At 46.8% G+C, this 17,183-nt stretch overlaps 1 protein-coding gene across 2 annotated transcripts in view; it reads right to left on the bottom strand.

Moving 5' to 3' along the window:
* Window positions 1-17,183, bottom strand: part of AARSD1 (alanyl-tRNA synthetase domain containing 1) — a 223,285-nt gene that overhangs the window by 140,525 nt on the left and 65,577 nt on the right. The window contains exon 1 of one of the 2 annotated variants that reach the window (XM_030220994.1): window positions 16,955-17,122. The exons of the other annotated variant lie outside the window; for it this stretch is intronic. Coding sequence (XP_030076854.1) covers window positions 16,955-16,993 — 39 coding nt within the window. The 5' untranslated portion in view covers window positions 16,994-17,122. Of the gene's footprint in view, window positions 1-16,954; window positions 17,123-17,183 lie in introns of those variants that run through there. 2 annotated transcript variants of the gene reach the window in all.

The following is a 17,183-nucleotide window of genomic DNA, read 5'->3' as shown; positions in this document are numbered from 1 at the left end:
ACTCCTGCGGTCTGCTATATCTCTTCTTATCTGCTTTCAATTCTTTATCTCCTGCGCCCTGGCACTCTCACTTCTCCCACACCTACTCCTCCCTTCCACCCAGGTGCACCGCAAACCTTGCTGTGTGGCTGGCAGTGTTGAAGACATTCCTTCCGTGGCACAGGCCTTCTTCCTTTTGCCACAGCCCACCTCCTCTGACACATTCCTGTTTCTGGTGGGCTGTAGCAGAGGGAAGGAAACCTGCGCCAGTTGGAAGCAGCACCTTCAATGCTGCTGGCCACACAGCGCTGGGTGTTGGAAGAGAGGTGCCAGGTGCACAGAAGGGGTGTGTGTGTGGGGGGGGAAGATCTCCAGACTTGCCGGGATAGAAGGCAAAGCAATGCTGGACCCAACGGGGGAGGGGGAGGGCAAATGGGAGGGAGTGATGAGAGAAGGATGTTTTCTGGACCCTAGGAAAGAAGGAGAAGAAGAGATGATGGGACTATGGGGAAGGAGGAACAGGAAAAGATGCAGGACCTGTGGGGGAGGGACTTGTTGGAAAGGATAGCATAAGGGCAGGAGGGATGCTAGCCACTGGCATGAATGGAACAGCAAGAAGAAAAAAAAAAAAAAAAAGACGACGGTGGCCCCAAGGGGTGGGGGCTGAGGGACAGGAGGGAAGGAAGAGAATTGCTGGCTCCTGGGGCTGGGGACAGGAAGGAACAATGCTGGTCTGTAGAGGTCGGAGAAGACAGGAGGAAAGGAAGAAAGATGCTGGCTCTCAGAGGGGTAGGAAACAGGAAGAAAGGGAGATGGAGAGATCTTGGTTCCAAAGGTGGGGGAAGGAAAGAATGAGAGGAGAAGTTGGACATGGGGAGGGATAAGGACACAGAAGGGCAATGCTGAACATAGGATGGGAGGAGAGAGATATGAACACAGAGGGGTGATGATGAACAGGGCAAGAATAAGGACACAGATAAGGGAGATAAAATTGCAGGAGGATAGGAGTAGGGAAACAGAGATACTGGAGTGGGCAGCTAGGGATGCAGAGGGAAGATGAATGATGGACACAGAGTGAGAAGAAATGCCAAATAGGTAAGGAGACCCAGTCAAGAGAAAACAGAAGAATGCAGAAACCAGACAACAAAGGTAGGAAAAGTAATTTTATTTTCTATTTATTGATTAGAATATACCAGAACTAGTTTAAAGCATGGCTGGGGCCCGCAAGAAAAACCTCACTCATAGGTCTTAAATCTCCAGCACAGTGATGGAAAGTCTCCAGCTTTGGGATAAGTCACCCTTGGCATCTCATATGCACAAGACAGATTTGCATACCAAGGAGGCAGTGCATGCAAATCTCTCTCAATGCATATTCATTGAAAACCCAGCAGCCTAGGTGTGTCCCCAGTACGGTTTGAGAACCCCTGATCTACAATACAATTTATCATACTCCATTTCCAATGCGTGCTACTATAACCAAGATTTGGAGTTTCTCAACCAAGACATGGGGGCACACCAAGCCAGTCTGGTTTTCAAGATGACCCCAATGAGTATGTACATCAGATAAATTTGCAAGCACTCCCTCCACTATATGCAGATCTATTTCATCCTATTAAGGGGATTTATTACAAAGGTGCACTAGCTTTTTTAGTGCTTGCTAAAAATTAGCGTGCACTAAACGCTAAGATGCCCATTATATTCATATGGGCATCTTAGCATTTTGCGCACGCTAAAAACACTAGCATGCCTTTGTAAAAGGGGCCCTAATTGCATATATCATGAAAGCCTAACTGAATGTGTGCGTTCGAGGCATGAGTTGAGAATACTAGACCAAAACTAGAGATGCCAAGTTAACGAGTTCCAGACTGGAAATTCTGGGCAGACCTGGATTTCTGATCACACCATCACAGTGCATTATGGGACTTGCAGTACTGATTTCAATGGCTAAGATCAGGCACTAGAACTACCTGAATTTGCAGAGCTACTGTTAATAATATGCAATTTATCTTTAAAATTAGACATGTTACCGGAAGATTGGAGGGTGGCCAAGGTAATGCCAATTTTTTTAAAGGGTTCCAGAGGTGGTCTAGAAAATTATAGACCGGTGAGCCTGACATCGGTGCTGGGCAAAATGGTAGATACTATTATAAAGATCAAAATCACAGAGCATATGTATAAGCATGAATTAATGAGACAAAGCAAGGAAAAATTAGTTATTACCTGATAATTTTCTTTCCATTAGTCCCAACACATCAATCCAGAGATGAGTGGGTTATGCCCCCCTACCAGCAGGTGGAGATAGAGAGAACTTCAGAGTCTTGGTATATGTAGACCTATGCAGTCAGCTTACTCTCATTGGAGGAGTGGCCTAGTGGTTAGAGTGGTGGACTTTGGTCCTGGGGAACTGGGTTCGATTCCCACTGCAGGCACAGGCAGCTCCTTGTGACTCTGGGCAAGTCACAACCCTCCATTGCCCCAGGTACAAATAAGTACCTAAGCCGCATTGAGTCTGCCGCATTGAGTGGGAAAGCGTGGGGTACAAATAAAAAATATATATAAAAAATATATCCTATATAAGAATTCTCACCTCCAACAGGATGTGCTTGGGACCGTGCCTGCCGAAAGTGGTCTGCTAGGCAGGCACGCACTGACCTCAGTGACAGACAATTTGGCAAAGCAAAACAATCTGAGTGCTGGCCATTAGGACACAGGGTTAATAGGAGAGTTTTAAAAGACTGAAGGAACCGAAAGTGTTAAATGGGGGGAGGGGGAGTTCTGAACGACTGAAAGACATGAACATTTGGGAAAGGAAAACTGAAGAAAAATGTCAGGAAGTATTTCTTCACGGAGAGAGTGGTGGATGCTTGGAATGCCCTCCCGCGGGAGGTGGTGGAGAGGAAAACGGTAATGGAATTCAAACATGCGTGGGATAAAGATAAAGGAATCCTGTTCAGAAGAAAAGGATCCTCAGGAGCTTAACTGAGATTGGATGGCAGAGCCGGTAGTGGGAGGCGGGGCTGGAGGTTGGGAGGCGGGGATAGTGCGGGGCAGACTTATACGGTCTGTGCCAGAGCCAGTGGTGGGAGGCGGGACTGGAGGTTGGGAGGCGGGGATAGTGCGGGGCAGACTTATACGGTCTGTGCCAGAGCCGGTGGTGGGAGGCGGGGATAGTGCTGGGCAGACTTATACGGTCTGTGCCAGAGCCGGTGGTTGGGAGGCGGGGCTGGTGGTTGGGAGGCGAGGCTAGTGCTGGGCAGACTTATACGGTCTGTGCCCTGAAGAGCACAGGTACAAATCAAAGTAGGGTATACACAAAAGTAGCACACATGAGTTGTCTTGTTGGGCAGACTGAATGGACCGTGCAGGTCTTTTTCTGCCGTCATCTACTATGTTACTAATCTGAGTGCTGGCCATTAGGACACAGGGTAGATAGGAGAGTTTTAAAAGACTGAAGGAAATGAAAGTGTTAAACTGGAGAATGGGGGGGGGGGAGTTGTGAATGACTGAAAGACATGCAAATTTGGGACAGGAAAACAATCTCAATGCTGGCCATTAGCACACAGGGTACATAGGAGAGTTTTAAAAGACTGAAGGAACCAAAAGTGTTCAAGGGGGGGGGCAAGTTCTGAATGAATGAAAGAAATGAAAATTTACGAGAGGAACACAATCTGAATGCCGGGCATTTGTACACAGGGTAGATAGGACACTTAAAAAAAAAAATGAAGGACGTGAAAGTATTACATCTTGGGGGAGGGGTGAGGAGGAAAGCGGTGGGGTATCCGCATACCGGGCGTTAGGGCCACGGGGGTACATAGACTTTTGAAAGCCTTAAGGAACCCAAAGTGTGGGAAGGAGGAGGAAAAGGAGGGGAGGGAACAGGGTGAGGGGCATTAGGAACAGGGGAGGGGGCCCTGTCACACACTCTCATTCTCACACACACACTGTCACACAGACAGTCTCACTCTGTCACACACCCGCACATTCACTCTGGCTTTCTCTCTCAAACATACACACTCCCAGGAAAACCTTGCTAGCGCCCGTTTCATTCGTTCCAGAAACGGGCCTTTTTTACTAGTATATATATATTGTCGATACCAAAGCAGCTGAAGAAGAAAAACAATCCAATATTAACTTCCACTCCTGCCTCCAGAGAACCCTTGCAGGCTCTTCTTCTACCACAACAGTGGGAGGGAAACCACCTAATTGGTGATTGCAATCGTGAAAGTACTCCATCCTCTGTAGTTTACCGGTAGCTCCCAGCGGTCCTGCAAAAAAGACAGAACCTCGAGAACCATGCCCCCTGATAACAAGGGAAAGTATGAAAAGAAGGGCAATCATGCAAACAAACCACAGTAAAGGGTGGGCCTCTGGATTGATCTGTTGGGACTAATGGAAAGAAAATTATAATAACTAATTTTTCCTTCCATAGCGTCCCACAGATCAGTCCAGAGCCGAGTGGGATGTACAAAAGCAGTCCCAAGTGCAGGGAGGGATCACCAAATAGACAAAGGACCGAAAACATACTCGCCCCAACCCCCAAGACTGAGGGTCGGATCATAGACCAAGTTCAAGAGGACTCACCAACACCAGATGAAATGAAAGATATGCCCCAGAACTTGCAAAAAAGGACCAGACTCCTAAAACACAAATGACTCGAACATCAAAAGCCTGAAGAAAGGCAAAATTCGGCAAGAAGGGAAAGAAAGCCCCCCCAGGGCCGGAAAGAATATAAATCTCCAAGCTGCAACACCCAACAATAGAGCTAAAGCGAACCTGGAACTGAGAAACCGCGTCCAGAATGCAGCGAGGGAACTGAGCCCAACATAGAATTGCGGAACTGCATGGAAGAAGGCAGCTGCGCCCAACATGCCGCGATGGAGCAGCATACAACATGCAGTGAAGGTGGTGTGATCAACGTACAAAGATGGAGCTGCGCTCAACCTACAGTGATGGCACCGTACTCAACATGCAGCAATGAAGCTGAGCTCAAATGCAGTAAAGGAACTGTGCTCAACATGCATCGAAGGAGCTGCGCCCAACATACAGAGTGACGCCGCGCTCAAGCAATGGAATCGCGCTAAACCTACATCGATGGAGCCGTGCTCCAAAAACAGCAAAGGAGCCAAGCTCAATATATACAGCGAAGAAGCCGTGTTCAACATACCGCGATAGAGCCATGCTCAACATACAGCAATGCAGCTGTGCTCAAATGTCGAGCTGGAGCTTGCGCAACACACCGCGATGGATCTATGCTCCACAAGCAGCGACGGAGCTGTGCTCAACCAGCAAAATACATAGAACCTGGGGAATAGCCAGCGAAGAAGGTGTTGCAAGAAGGCCAACAGAAAAGAGCACAACTTGTGGAAACACATCCCTAGAGCTGCACTCTCCTGGCCCAGAGGGACTAAACACACAAGAAGAGAAAGCTCCATACCTCAAGAGATACCCTTGGTCCTCAGATGTTCACTGAGTCACAAAGACCGCCCTCCTAGGCAACCGACCAAGAGGGAGGAAAGCAGCACGGAGCTGTAACCCTCAGACCACAGGAAGAAAAAAGCAGCCGTATGGCCAATAGAAAGACACAACTCTCGCCAGACCAGGAAAGCGGAAGCTGATCACTAACATCTCTGATCCAGTTCTTTGCAGAAAAATAGAGAAAAGCCCACATCCAAAAGGCGATAATCCAGATGTGTTAAGCAGGAAAGAACTGCATCCCTTACCGAGGAAGGGATGAATGCCAAAAGTGCCAGAATAAAAGCGCCTGAAAAAAGAAAAGGCCAAATTCGCCTGATTCAGGCTAAAACTCTCGCCCAAAAGCAAGGGAATAAAAGGACAGCTGAGGCAAACGAGCCCTCCAAAGGCACCTCCCGAAAAGACACAGGACTACGTCGAAGCAACAGACTGGCAAGAATGGTGCTCCCGAGAGTACTAAGAAGATGGATTGAGCTAACAGTTGACTACCAAGGGCAACTCGGATCCTTACCAGAAGGAAAGTACCCTGCAGACAACCCAGAGCAAACCGGAGGGATCCACGGGGTCGAGAGAACGAGAACCTCCCTAAGGATCCGAAATCTGTGGCCACCAACTACTTCACCCCCTAGCAGCATACAAGCTGCCGATACAAACTCCAGTGAGAGAACTGAAATATCAGCAGCAACCACTCATGGAGACCAAGTTGGCTAGAAGGGACCCAGAGAGATGGTGACAAAAGTCGAGAAGGAATCCCTGAATTAATACGATATGGGCTGAGACCCAAGGGGGAATGTCCAACCAAACCTTGCCCCCATAACTGACTTCCAAGACTACCTGGAACAACAGTCCCGAAAAGGCAAGATCAGTGAGGGAAACAACTGACTCTTAGTGACACTGATTACCAATCCTAAAGACTGAAAACGAGAAGAAAACTTGGATGAAGTTTGTATAGTCTCTTGATAGAGAGAACCACAAATCAGTCAGCTCTGAGGTGTGGAAGAACCTGCCATCCATCTCACGAAGTAAAGCTGCCACTACCACCATGACCTTGCAAAAATATCCTCTGCAACATGGAAAGGCATAATTTTCTACGACCCCTTGCCGCAAGGAGTCCTAGGACTATGAACGTATGACAGTAAAAGTCCTTGAGGCCCAAGGAGGCTATAAACTCTCCCCACCAGACAGAACCATTACACACTACCAGGTTCCCCTTGCGAAAGGCTGAACCGTAAACACCTGAGCCTCTATGACGTCCATCCCCAACTGGAAGGAAGCTCCCTGGATGCAACTACAATGCAAAGGAAATCACTTCACATTCCCCACTTGCACCTGGAGACAGACACCACTGCTCCTAAAGGAAGAAACACTGGCCCGGTGGCCAGCCGTCTGACCGTGATAGAGCTAGCATGTACTCCAAGAAAAATCTGTAGAGAAGCCTAGGTTGAAAGAAAAACAGACACATTTGAGCTGACTCCCGATACCATACAGGGCCAAGAAGCAGCAGGTATAGGATAACCTGAAGTAGAAACAGAGCTCTCTTAACCAGCAGCCAGGAGGCTTGCCTAAGAAAGTGGAAACCCGGAAAGTGGATTTCCTGGTCCTCCAAACCTAAGACAAAACCAAGCGGAGTAACAATCAGTCCCTGGCAATCTCCGAAACTTGGAAGCCTCTCAGGTCTAAACCCAACTGCCCTAGATCTCCTCCAGTGCCAGGAATACTCCAAAAGGCAGGATGGCAAACGTACTTGGAAGCCACATCCGTGATCTGATGCCTACGCCAATGGTAACTACTACTAGAAAGTGACAAGAACTGGCTGGAGTGACCAAACACCACAAAAGTGAGAAGGCTGAAAGAAACAGAACACAACACAACATCTGTAGGCTGAACAAGCCCACACCAAAACAGCCTGAAAGCCGAAGAGACCTACAAGGGCTAGGTGCCGAGAAGAGCAGGGTTCCACAAACATCCAAAAAGGGGATACCAACCCACATAGGACTAAGAAGTAGAATCAGCAGAGAGAGCTGAGAAAAGAAATGTGCTCATTTCAACCATGAACACCATAGCCAGCAGGAGAACTCTAAGAAAAGAGGATAGCTGCCCCTGTCCTCCCCCCCCCCCCACCCCCGTGGGATCAGCCTAAATTACCCACAAGGCATGCAGAAAACAGAAGTCTGGGCTAGAAGGACCATGTAATGCCTCCAGAAAGACATTAATTATGTATCAAGCAGCTAAACCTGCTAGCAATGCTAGCCAGAGAGGAAAGCTGAGGGACATAAAACCTCACCCCCTCCAAAAAACATGCGGATGAAAGCAAGCAAAAGGTGTGATATACCACCCTGTTGAAGGTTTGGTTGGCGGGGAGAATCTTGTTGCTTTTGGTTCTATATGGGCCTAATAACCATGATGCATCCTTCCTTACCAACCTAGCAGGGAAATGTCTGCAAAGTCACAGTGGAGAACTGATTGTGGTTGGGGATTTCAATGCAGTCCTGGATCCCCGGCAAGATTGTTCTAGTACAAAGGATTCTCAGTATAGAGGAGTGCGGGCTAGAGAATTTCAGTCATTTAATAAGACCGTTGACCTGGTAGATCCGTGGAGGATTTATCATCCAGGAGAGAAAGATTATACGCACAGGTCAAGGGCACACGGCACGTTTGCCCGGATAGACTATATTTTGCTAGCCCGCTCCATATTTCACCTAGTAGATACAACAACTATTGGCCCAGAAGAAGTGGCGGACCATGCTATGATATGGATAGATATTAAAGTTACCACAGACGCCACGGGGAATAGAGGGTGGAGATATCCAGCGGGCCTATACTATGATCTGCAATTGCGGGCACATGTGCAACGAAATTGGGATCATTATATAGAACATAATAATTGGCACGCCGCACATCAGCCCGAGTTGTTCTGGATGGCCTCTAAGGCGGTCATCCGGGGAGCTATTATAGCCTACTGTAGTGCTAAGAATAAGAAGAGGTCTGCGGGTATACTGATCTTGGAGCGCCAGTTGCAGAGGGCTAAGAGAATTTATCTCCATCACCCCACAGTAGTTACCTTGGAGAATTTGAAAGCTACTCAGGTGGCCCTTAATAGTCTCTTACATGAAAGTGAGTTGAGATCGGCCCTTTTTTACAAATACAAGTTACATAAGTATGGCAATCGGGTAGGCAGAATGTTAGGGCGCTTAATAAAAAATTCAGGAGCCCCGAGGACAGTGACTGCATTGAAGGATAAAAAGGGGAATTTAATCACGGACCGTCAAAAGATTGGGCATGCATTCACAGAATATTTCTCAACCCTATATAAATCGAGACTAGCTCCCTCGGAACAAGAGATGCAAAAATATCTAGCTCAGGCAAGGCTCCCTAAAATTACAAGGGAACAGCTAGAGAACTTGAATAAACCTTTGACAATGACAGAATTACAAACTGTGATCAAAACATTAAAGCTCTGGTCAGCTCCTGGGCCAGATGGATTTTCAGGAGAGTATTATAAAGTATTGTCAGGGAAGGCCTTAGCATCTCTGTTGGAATACTACCAGGAGGTAGTAGAAAAAAAGAGAATTCCCAAGGTATGCAAACTCGGCGCTTTAACTTTAATACCCAAGCCAGGGAAGTCTTTAGATAACGTTGAATCCTATCGACCAATTTCATTGTTAAATGTCGACACTAAAATTTTGGCAAAGCTGATGGCAATACGGTTGGCGGAATACCTACCATCATTGATAGGCCCAGAGCAGGTTGGATTTGTGAAAGGCCGCCAGTCAGTACATAATATTAGGAAAACTTTGATGGCCATGGCGGTCAGTCAACAACATGGGACACCCACCCTGGTATTGAGTTTAGATGCCGAAAAGGCGTTTGATCAGGTTGGGTGGACTTTCATGTACCAGGCACTGGCGGCCATGGGCATAGAGGGCTGGTTCATGCACGCAGTTCAAACCAAAGCGGGAATGTTCATCAATGGTGTCAGGGAACCAGAGTACTTAATACAACTTGGTACTCGACAGGGCTGTCCCCTATCCCCTTTGCTGTTTACTATGAGCCTGGAACCGCTCCTGCGCACGGTCTCTTTGGCTCCAGATCTCCAGGGGGTTAAGTTAGCAGGGCAGGATATCAGAATTCTAGCCTATACAGATGACCTGTTAGTAATCTTGCAAGAGCCCCCAAAGACTTTACCAAAGTTGTTACAGTTAATTGAACAGTATGGGAGATACTCAGGTTTTTGTCTAAATCTACACAAATCTATGGCCCTGCCAGTGCTGCTAGAAGATCAGATAAAATGGCCGGGGAGCTTCCCCCTACAGTGGACACAAAACTCCTTGAAATATTTGGGAGTTACTATTACCAGGGACTTAACAAAGCTTTATGTACAAAATGTGCAGAGATTATTGCAGGACACTACCAAGTAGCTGGAGGTCTGGGGGCACTTACCACTTTCACTCATGGGAAGAATTGCGCTATACAATATGGTGGTGGCCCCCAGGTGGTTATACACATTTCAGTCGCTTCCACTGTTTCTAAAAAAGGCGGATGAACAGAAGTTGATAAAAATGGTGCAAACCTTCCTTTGGAGAAAGAAAAAACCACAACTTTCTTACTCAATATTAAGTGTCCCGGTGGAGTATGGAGGCCTGGGCCTGCTGAATATTAAATATATGATATGATGGTGGCGAGTGGAATGCGTCACATAAATGACTGGTTCCGTGGAACCCAGGACTATACGGATACCTACATAGAGCTACAGTTGTATCCCGGGACGCACTTCAGCACTTATCTACACACTGCAGGACCTCCCCTACCATATATACTACAGCGGACAGGAATACTGAGGTCGGCGAAAGCGGTGTGGCAATGGGTTTGTAAATTACACAAATTTTCATCAAAAACTACCCCATTTTTGTTAATTTGTGGGAACCCCACCTTCCCTCCTGGAACTTTGTACCCAGCTTTTCAAAGATGGAAACGTAATGGGATGGCATACCTATTGCATGCAGTTACTCTTGAAGGACGGATAAAACCATTCCAAGAGCTCCGGGCGGAATTTGACCTGCTCCCCTCAGATGAGTTTCATTATGGTCAGTTAAAGCACTACATACAGTCCCTGCCTTGGGAAGATTTAGCTGAAGATGTCCAGGAAGAGCTAGCTTCGGCATTTTCTCTAGCAGCGCAGCAACGAGTTCCACTAAAATTTCACCATAGACACATCAGGGACACTATTCAGGAACCAGATTTTGTAAAGTTGCTAGCCCAGTGGAAAGAAGATATTCTGTTGGATCTTACAGTAGCACAGTTTAAAGCTCATGTTTTGACTATGAAGAAACACACCATTATGATGTCACACTGGGAGACTCAATATAAAGTGGCACTTAGACTCTACATCCCCCCTAGGAGGGCTTTCCATATGGGGGTCTCTCCGTGGGGGGAGTGCCCTAAATGCAAGGAAGCAGGAGCCACCTTGGGGCATATGCTCTGGACATGCAGAGGCACAGCTAAATATTGGAAACAGCTCACACAATATGTCTCTTCTATCTGGCGGGCCAGGTGGAAATATGACTCGGGATTGTTGCTGGGACACCCGGTGTTTGTCCGTCCAGTACCAAAAGGATTTACAGCTTTTGTAAACAGGGCTACTGTGGTCGCCATGCAGGTGATCCTGTCCGAATGGGTGACAGGCCATTACCCATCTTACTCTCAGTGGCGGTCACGTATGATTTTGTTGATGCGGATGGAGAGGATGGGAGTGAAGGACTTTAGTTCCAGGACGGGATTGCAGTTCCTGAATATATGGAGCCCATTGCTAAACACACTGACCCCGATTACCAGAAGCAGATTGTTGAACTTCTAGTCTTAAGTTCCGATTAAATGGGGGGGAATGGGGGGGGCAGGGGAGGGATATTAATAGGGAGAAGGTTGGAGGGCTTGTTGGTCAGGGAGGGAAGGTTATAATAAAACTCTTTTGTTTTTGTAGATACTAGTAAAATTACAGTACCTGTAAAAAAACAAGAATTTGCTTTTGTGACTACAAATGATAACGCTGTGTAGTGGTACATGTACAGGTTATTTGATTTTGAATAAAAATGATAAACCATAAAAAATGTAGAGAGGTGTGTAGAATGGACGGCATTTTACTGAAAGGTCCCTTTAACTGATAATCAACAACCGATTGAAAAAACCTGCTGAGAGCGTTAGTTTAAATATCGCAGCCATCTTGGAGCAAGAAACCGGCTATAAAAAATATAACAAAAGAAGGACACATGTTTTCCTGAGGTAGCGAGATTAGTCGCGAAACAAGACGTTCTTGTCGATGAAGGAGAAATTAGACCTTACCTGCTAATTTACTTTCATTTAGTCCCTCTGGACCAGCCCAGGATTGGACTGATGGGTTGTGTACGCCTTCCAACAGGTGGAGACTGAGAAACTCCTTCCCAGAAACTCCGTTCACTAGGTAAATCTCTCCTATCCCCACCAACTTACTTAACACTATCACTCCTTCTGTCAACCCCATCCCCCTGTCATATCCTCAACCTCTCTCTCTCCACTGCAACTGTCCCTGACACCTTCAAGTATTCTGTAGTCACACCACTCCTCAAAAAACCATCACTTGACCCTACCTGTCCCTCCAACTATCGCCCCATTTCCCTCCTACCCTTCCTCTCCAAGATACTTGAACACGCCGTTCACAGCCGTTGCCTTGATTTTCTCTCCTCTCATGCCATCCTCGATCCGCTTCAATCCGGCTTTTGCCCCCTACACTCGACAGAAACGGCACTATCTAAAGTCTGCAATGACCTGTTCCTTGCCAAATCCAAAGGTCACTACTCCATCCTCATCCTCCTCGACCTATCCGCCGCTTTTGACACTGTCAATCACAACTTACTTCTCGCCACACTGTCCTCATTTGGGTTCCAGGGCTCTGTCCTCTCCTGGTTCTCCTCTTATCTCTCCCACTGTACCTTCAGAGTACATTCTCATGGTTCTTCCTCAATCCCCATCCCGCTCTCTGTTGGAGTTCCAAAGAGATCTCTCCTTGGACCCCTTCTTTTTTCAATCTACACCTCCTCCCTGGGCTCCCTAATCTCCTCTCATGGTTTCCAATATCATCTTTATGCTGATGACACCCAGCTTTATCTCTCCACACCAGACATCACTGCAGAAACCCAGGTCAAAGTATCGGCCTGCTTATCTGACATTGCGGCCTGGACGTCCAACCGCCACTTGAAACTGAACATGGCCAAGACCGAGCTTATTGTCTTCCCTCTGAAACCCACTTCTCCTCTCCCTCCACTCTCTATCTCAGTTGATAACACACCCTCATCGTCCCCGTCTCATCTGCCCGCAACCTCGGAGTCATCTTTGACTCCTCCCTCTCCTTCTCTGCGCATATCCAGCAGATAGCCAAGACCTGTCGCTTCTTCCTCTATAACATCAGCAAAATTCGCCCTTTCCTCTCTGAGCACACCACCCAAACTCTTATCCACTCTCTCATTACCCCTCGCCTTGACTACTGCAACCTACTCCTCACTGGCCTCCCAAGTAGCTATCTACCCCCCCCCCCCTTCAGTCCGTTCAGAACTCTGCTGCACGTCTCATCTTCCGCCTGGACCGATATACTCATATCACCCCTCTCCTCAAATCATTTCACTGGCTTCCGATCAGGTACCGCATACAGTTTAAGCTTCTCCTATTAACCTACAAATGCACTCGATCTGCAGCCCCTCCTTACCTCTTTACCCTCATCTCCCCTTACATTCCTACCCGTAACCTCCGCTCTCAAGACAAATGCCTCCTTTCAGTACCCTTCTCCACCACCGCCAACTCCAGGCTCCGCCCTTTCTGCCTCGCCTCACCCCATGCCTGGAATAAACTCCCTGAGCCCATACACCAGGCCCCCTCCCTGCCCATCTTCAAAGCCCAAAGCCCACCTCTTCAATGTCGCCTTCGGCACCTAACCACCATACCTCTATTCAGGAAATCTAGACTGCCCCAACTTAACATTTCGCCCATTAGATTGTAAGCTCCGGCTGATCAAGATGGCGGCACGAACGATCCCTCATGAATGACTTACCTCAGTCTGCTGGAGATATCCTCTTTTTTCTTGCTACAGTAGCGAAAAGCTTTACTTGCTTTCGGTTTTCTTGGCGATATGCCGCATAAGAGGAAGGGAGCCGTTAGAGTCGGAGCCCCGCCGACACTAACATCAACGCCGATCCAGCAAACTCTTGAGGGCTTCATAACGAGGCAATCCACTTCTCTAGGAACCGGAGACCCCGTTGACTCGACGGCGCAAGGAGACGCTGAGATTCAGGGGCAGGACACGTCGTTGTCCCCTCCGGTTAGACCCCCATCTCCGCAACCAGCTGTATTCAGTGGGGACGAAGCTTTCCTGAACCGCAAGTCGGAGTTAGGAGCGCTGTGTCGGGGCCCTACCACTGGGTTATCAGCTGACACCTCAATTCCAACTGAGGTTGTAACCGCCGTAATGGCGTCGAGAACAAGAACAACTAAGGCTTCTCTGACGAAGGTTTCTCTGGAAGCTATTTGGGAAACGCTCCAGAGTGTGGATCAAGCTGTGAAAACTTCCACGGGTAAAGTAGAAACTTTATCGAAAAATGTTCAAGAATTGACTGATGCATTTGCAAAGATGAAAATAGAAATAAATGAGAAAGTAAATTCTATAACGGAAGAGAATATAAAACTGAGAGAAATCTCACTGAAACTTATTAAAGATAACACTCTGATACATAATAGATTGGAAACTTTTGAAAACTATAATCGTAGATTGAATCTCCGGTTGTTAAATTTTCCAAGAATATCAGTTTACTCGCCTCAAGAAATTTTTAAAAGATATTTGGTTGAAAACTTAAAATTTTTGCCTGAAAATATACCACCCCTGAATAAAATATATTATTTACCAACGAAAAAGAATAAAGAGGAAGAACAACAGATTGTACAACCACAAGGAGAACTGAATGTATCAGAATTACTAGAAACTTCCCTATCAACAGCTATAATGGAAAGACAAACACTCTTAATATCATTTATTTTCCATCAGGATTTAGAAGCAGTAAGAAAAATGGCGTTAAAGAACTTACAAGTACCATTTTATGGTGGGAAGATCTGGGTATTCCCAGATGTGACTAAACAGACCCAACTTAGGAGGAAGGAATTTTTAGCTTTAAGAACTGCCACAGTAGCTTTGGGCGCAACGTTTAATTTAAATTATCCTTGCAAATGCAATGTTAAATATATGGGGATAAAATATCTTTTCTTTAAGCCTGAACATTTAAAGCAATTTATCAAACAGAAACAAGTATTACAAACCTAGTTGGGAAAAGCAACTTGACCATGGGTTTATAAAATAAGCAATTTAAGTGGACTTAGTGTTAAGCAATTGCTTTATATATTTCTTTGTTTAAAATTGTCTCCTGAGATTTATGGATTAGCCTTCTCTGTATGGTGGTCTAATACAAGAGGCCAAAAGATTTTCCTATGTATATTGTAGTTCAATATTACTTGTCATTTCCTGCTATTATTTAATCTGTTTTTTTCCTGCTGCAAGTATTAAGCTTGTAAAATTTGAAAACTTAATAAAATGATAATAATAGATTGTAAGCTCCTTTGAGCAGGGACTGTCCTTTTTTGTTAAACTGTACAGCGCTGCGTAACCCTAGTAGCGCTCTAGAAATGTTAAGTAGTAGTAGTAACTGCACCCTTCTCCTCCACCGCTAACTCCAGACTCCGTTCCTTTTATCTTGCCGCACCTTATGCCTGGAATAGACTTCCTGAGCCGCTACGTCAAGCTCCATCTCTGGCCGCCTTCAAATCCGGACTAAAGGCCCACCTGTTTAATGCTGCTTTTGACTCCTAACTTTTCACTTGTATGTAACCTTTATCTTATCTTCCTCTCTTCAACAGTCCCTTATCCCTAGGTGTCCTATCTGTCTGTCCTACCCTTATCCCTTATTTGTCCTGTCTGTCCTGATTTAGATTGTAAGCTCTCTTGAGCAGGGACTGTCTCTTCTTAATGTTCAATTGTGAAGCGCTGCGTACAACTGGTAGCGCTATAGAAATGATTTGTAGTAGTAGTAGCAACTAATAGGTTTGCTTGGTTGGGAGGTGGGGATAGTGCTGGGCAGACTTATACGGTCTGTGCCAGAGCCGGTGGTGGGAGGCGGGGCTGGTGGTTGGGAGGCGGGGATAGTGCTGGGCAGACTTATACGGTCTGTGCCAGAGCCGGTGGTGGGAGGCGGGGCTGGTGGTTGGGAGACGGGGATAATGCTGGGCAGACTTATACGGTCTGTGCCAGAGCCGGTGGTGGGAGGCGGGGATAGTGCTGGGCAGACTTATACAGTCTGTGCCCTGAAAAAGCCAGGTACAAATCAAGGTAAGGTATACACAAAAAATGGCACATGTGAGTTTATCTTGTTGGGCAGGCTGGGTGGACCGTGCAGGTCTTTTTCTGCCATTATCTATTACTAGTAAAAAAGCCCCGTTTCTGATGCAAATGAAACGGGGGCTAGCAAGCTTGTGGGAGTGTGTGTGTCCCTGCCCACTCCCCCTCTGAGTTCAGTCCTTCAGTGTTAAGTTTCCTGCTGTTCTGTGTTTGTGTTACAGAGAGAGTGAGGGCATCTCTCTCCACCCCTCCCCCTCTGATTTTCCTTCACTCATGGGGAAACCGGATATCTCTGGCGCTTCACACTTCCGGCTGGAGACTTCAGTGGTGCCTTTTATATATATAGATTTTATATATATAGAAGATTATATATAGAAGATAGATGTTACTATGCTTGTTTTTGAGTGAATGGCAATGACGGCTGCAAGGGGGAGTGGAAATAGAGATTAACCAAATTGGCTTCCTTGCTTACAGTGGACTAGATACTTCCACTCCTGTCTATTAAACTTCCTTGCAGCAGCTCACATGTTTGCTTGCTGTGATTTGAGTGTATGGCAATGACGGCCGAGCAGGGGAGTTGAAACAGAGATTAACCAAATAGGTTCCCTGCATGCAGTGGACTAGATAGGCTCAGTTCCACTGTTGTCTATTAAACCTCCTTGCAGCAGCTCATAGATTTTTTGCTTTGTTTTGAGTGAACGGCAATGACGGTTGAGAGGGGTCATTGCCGTTCACTCAAAATAGAGATTAACCAAATTGGCTTCCTTGCGTACAGTGGACTAGATAAGCTCACTTGCACTCCAGTCTATTGCACCTCTTTGTTTAACCTTCTAAAAGATTTGTGCAGCGCTGCTGATCGCTGCATTCTGCAAGCAGTAGCGGGCGTGAAAACAAAGACGCGTTCCTTCTGTCATTAAACCTTATTTTAAGCTTGAGAACGCCCCCTGTGACGTAATGTACACCATCGCACGGAGGAACTTTTAAGGAAATAGGAGGATCCCAAGTATCCCGCTTTTTTTTTTTTTTTACCTTTTGCCTGTGACACGTCTCACCCCTCCCCCTCCGTCAGCGAAAATTAACACAAGCCGCACCTCGGCTTACCTCCCGCGCATAGCTGTCCCTCTGACACGCAAAAGCCATGCTGGAGCCGGGTTGCACCACTTCCGCACCTGTTATCCTTGGAGACGTCACGCATCCAGGCCAACGTCTCTGCGGTGCTCTGCCCGGAACCTCCTTCTGTGACACACTTCCTGCTGCCGTTGCGGCAGAGCGCGTGGCTGTGATGAGCCTTGAGTGAGTGTCGCTGCACGTGGAACGTTAGGGTGTGAAG

Source organism: Microcaecilia unicolor, chromosome 12, assembly GCF_901765095.1.
Source record: "Microcaecilia unicolor chromosome 12, aMicUni1.1, whole genome shotgun sequence".
Classification (NCBI taxonomy): domain Eukaryota; kingdom Metazoa; phylum Chordata; class Amphibia; order Gymnophiona; family Siphonopidae; genus Microcaecilia; species Microcaecilia unicolor.
Note: the sequence above shows the minus strand (reverse complement) of the source record. Positions and strands in the feature narration are given on the sequence as shown.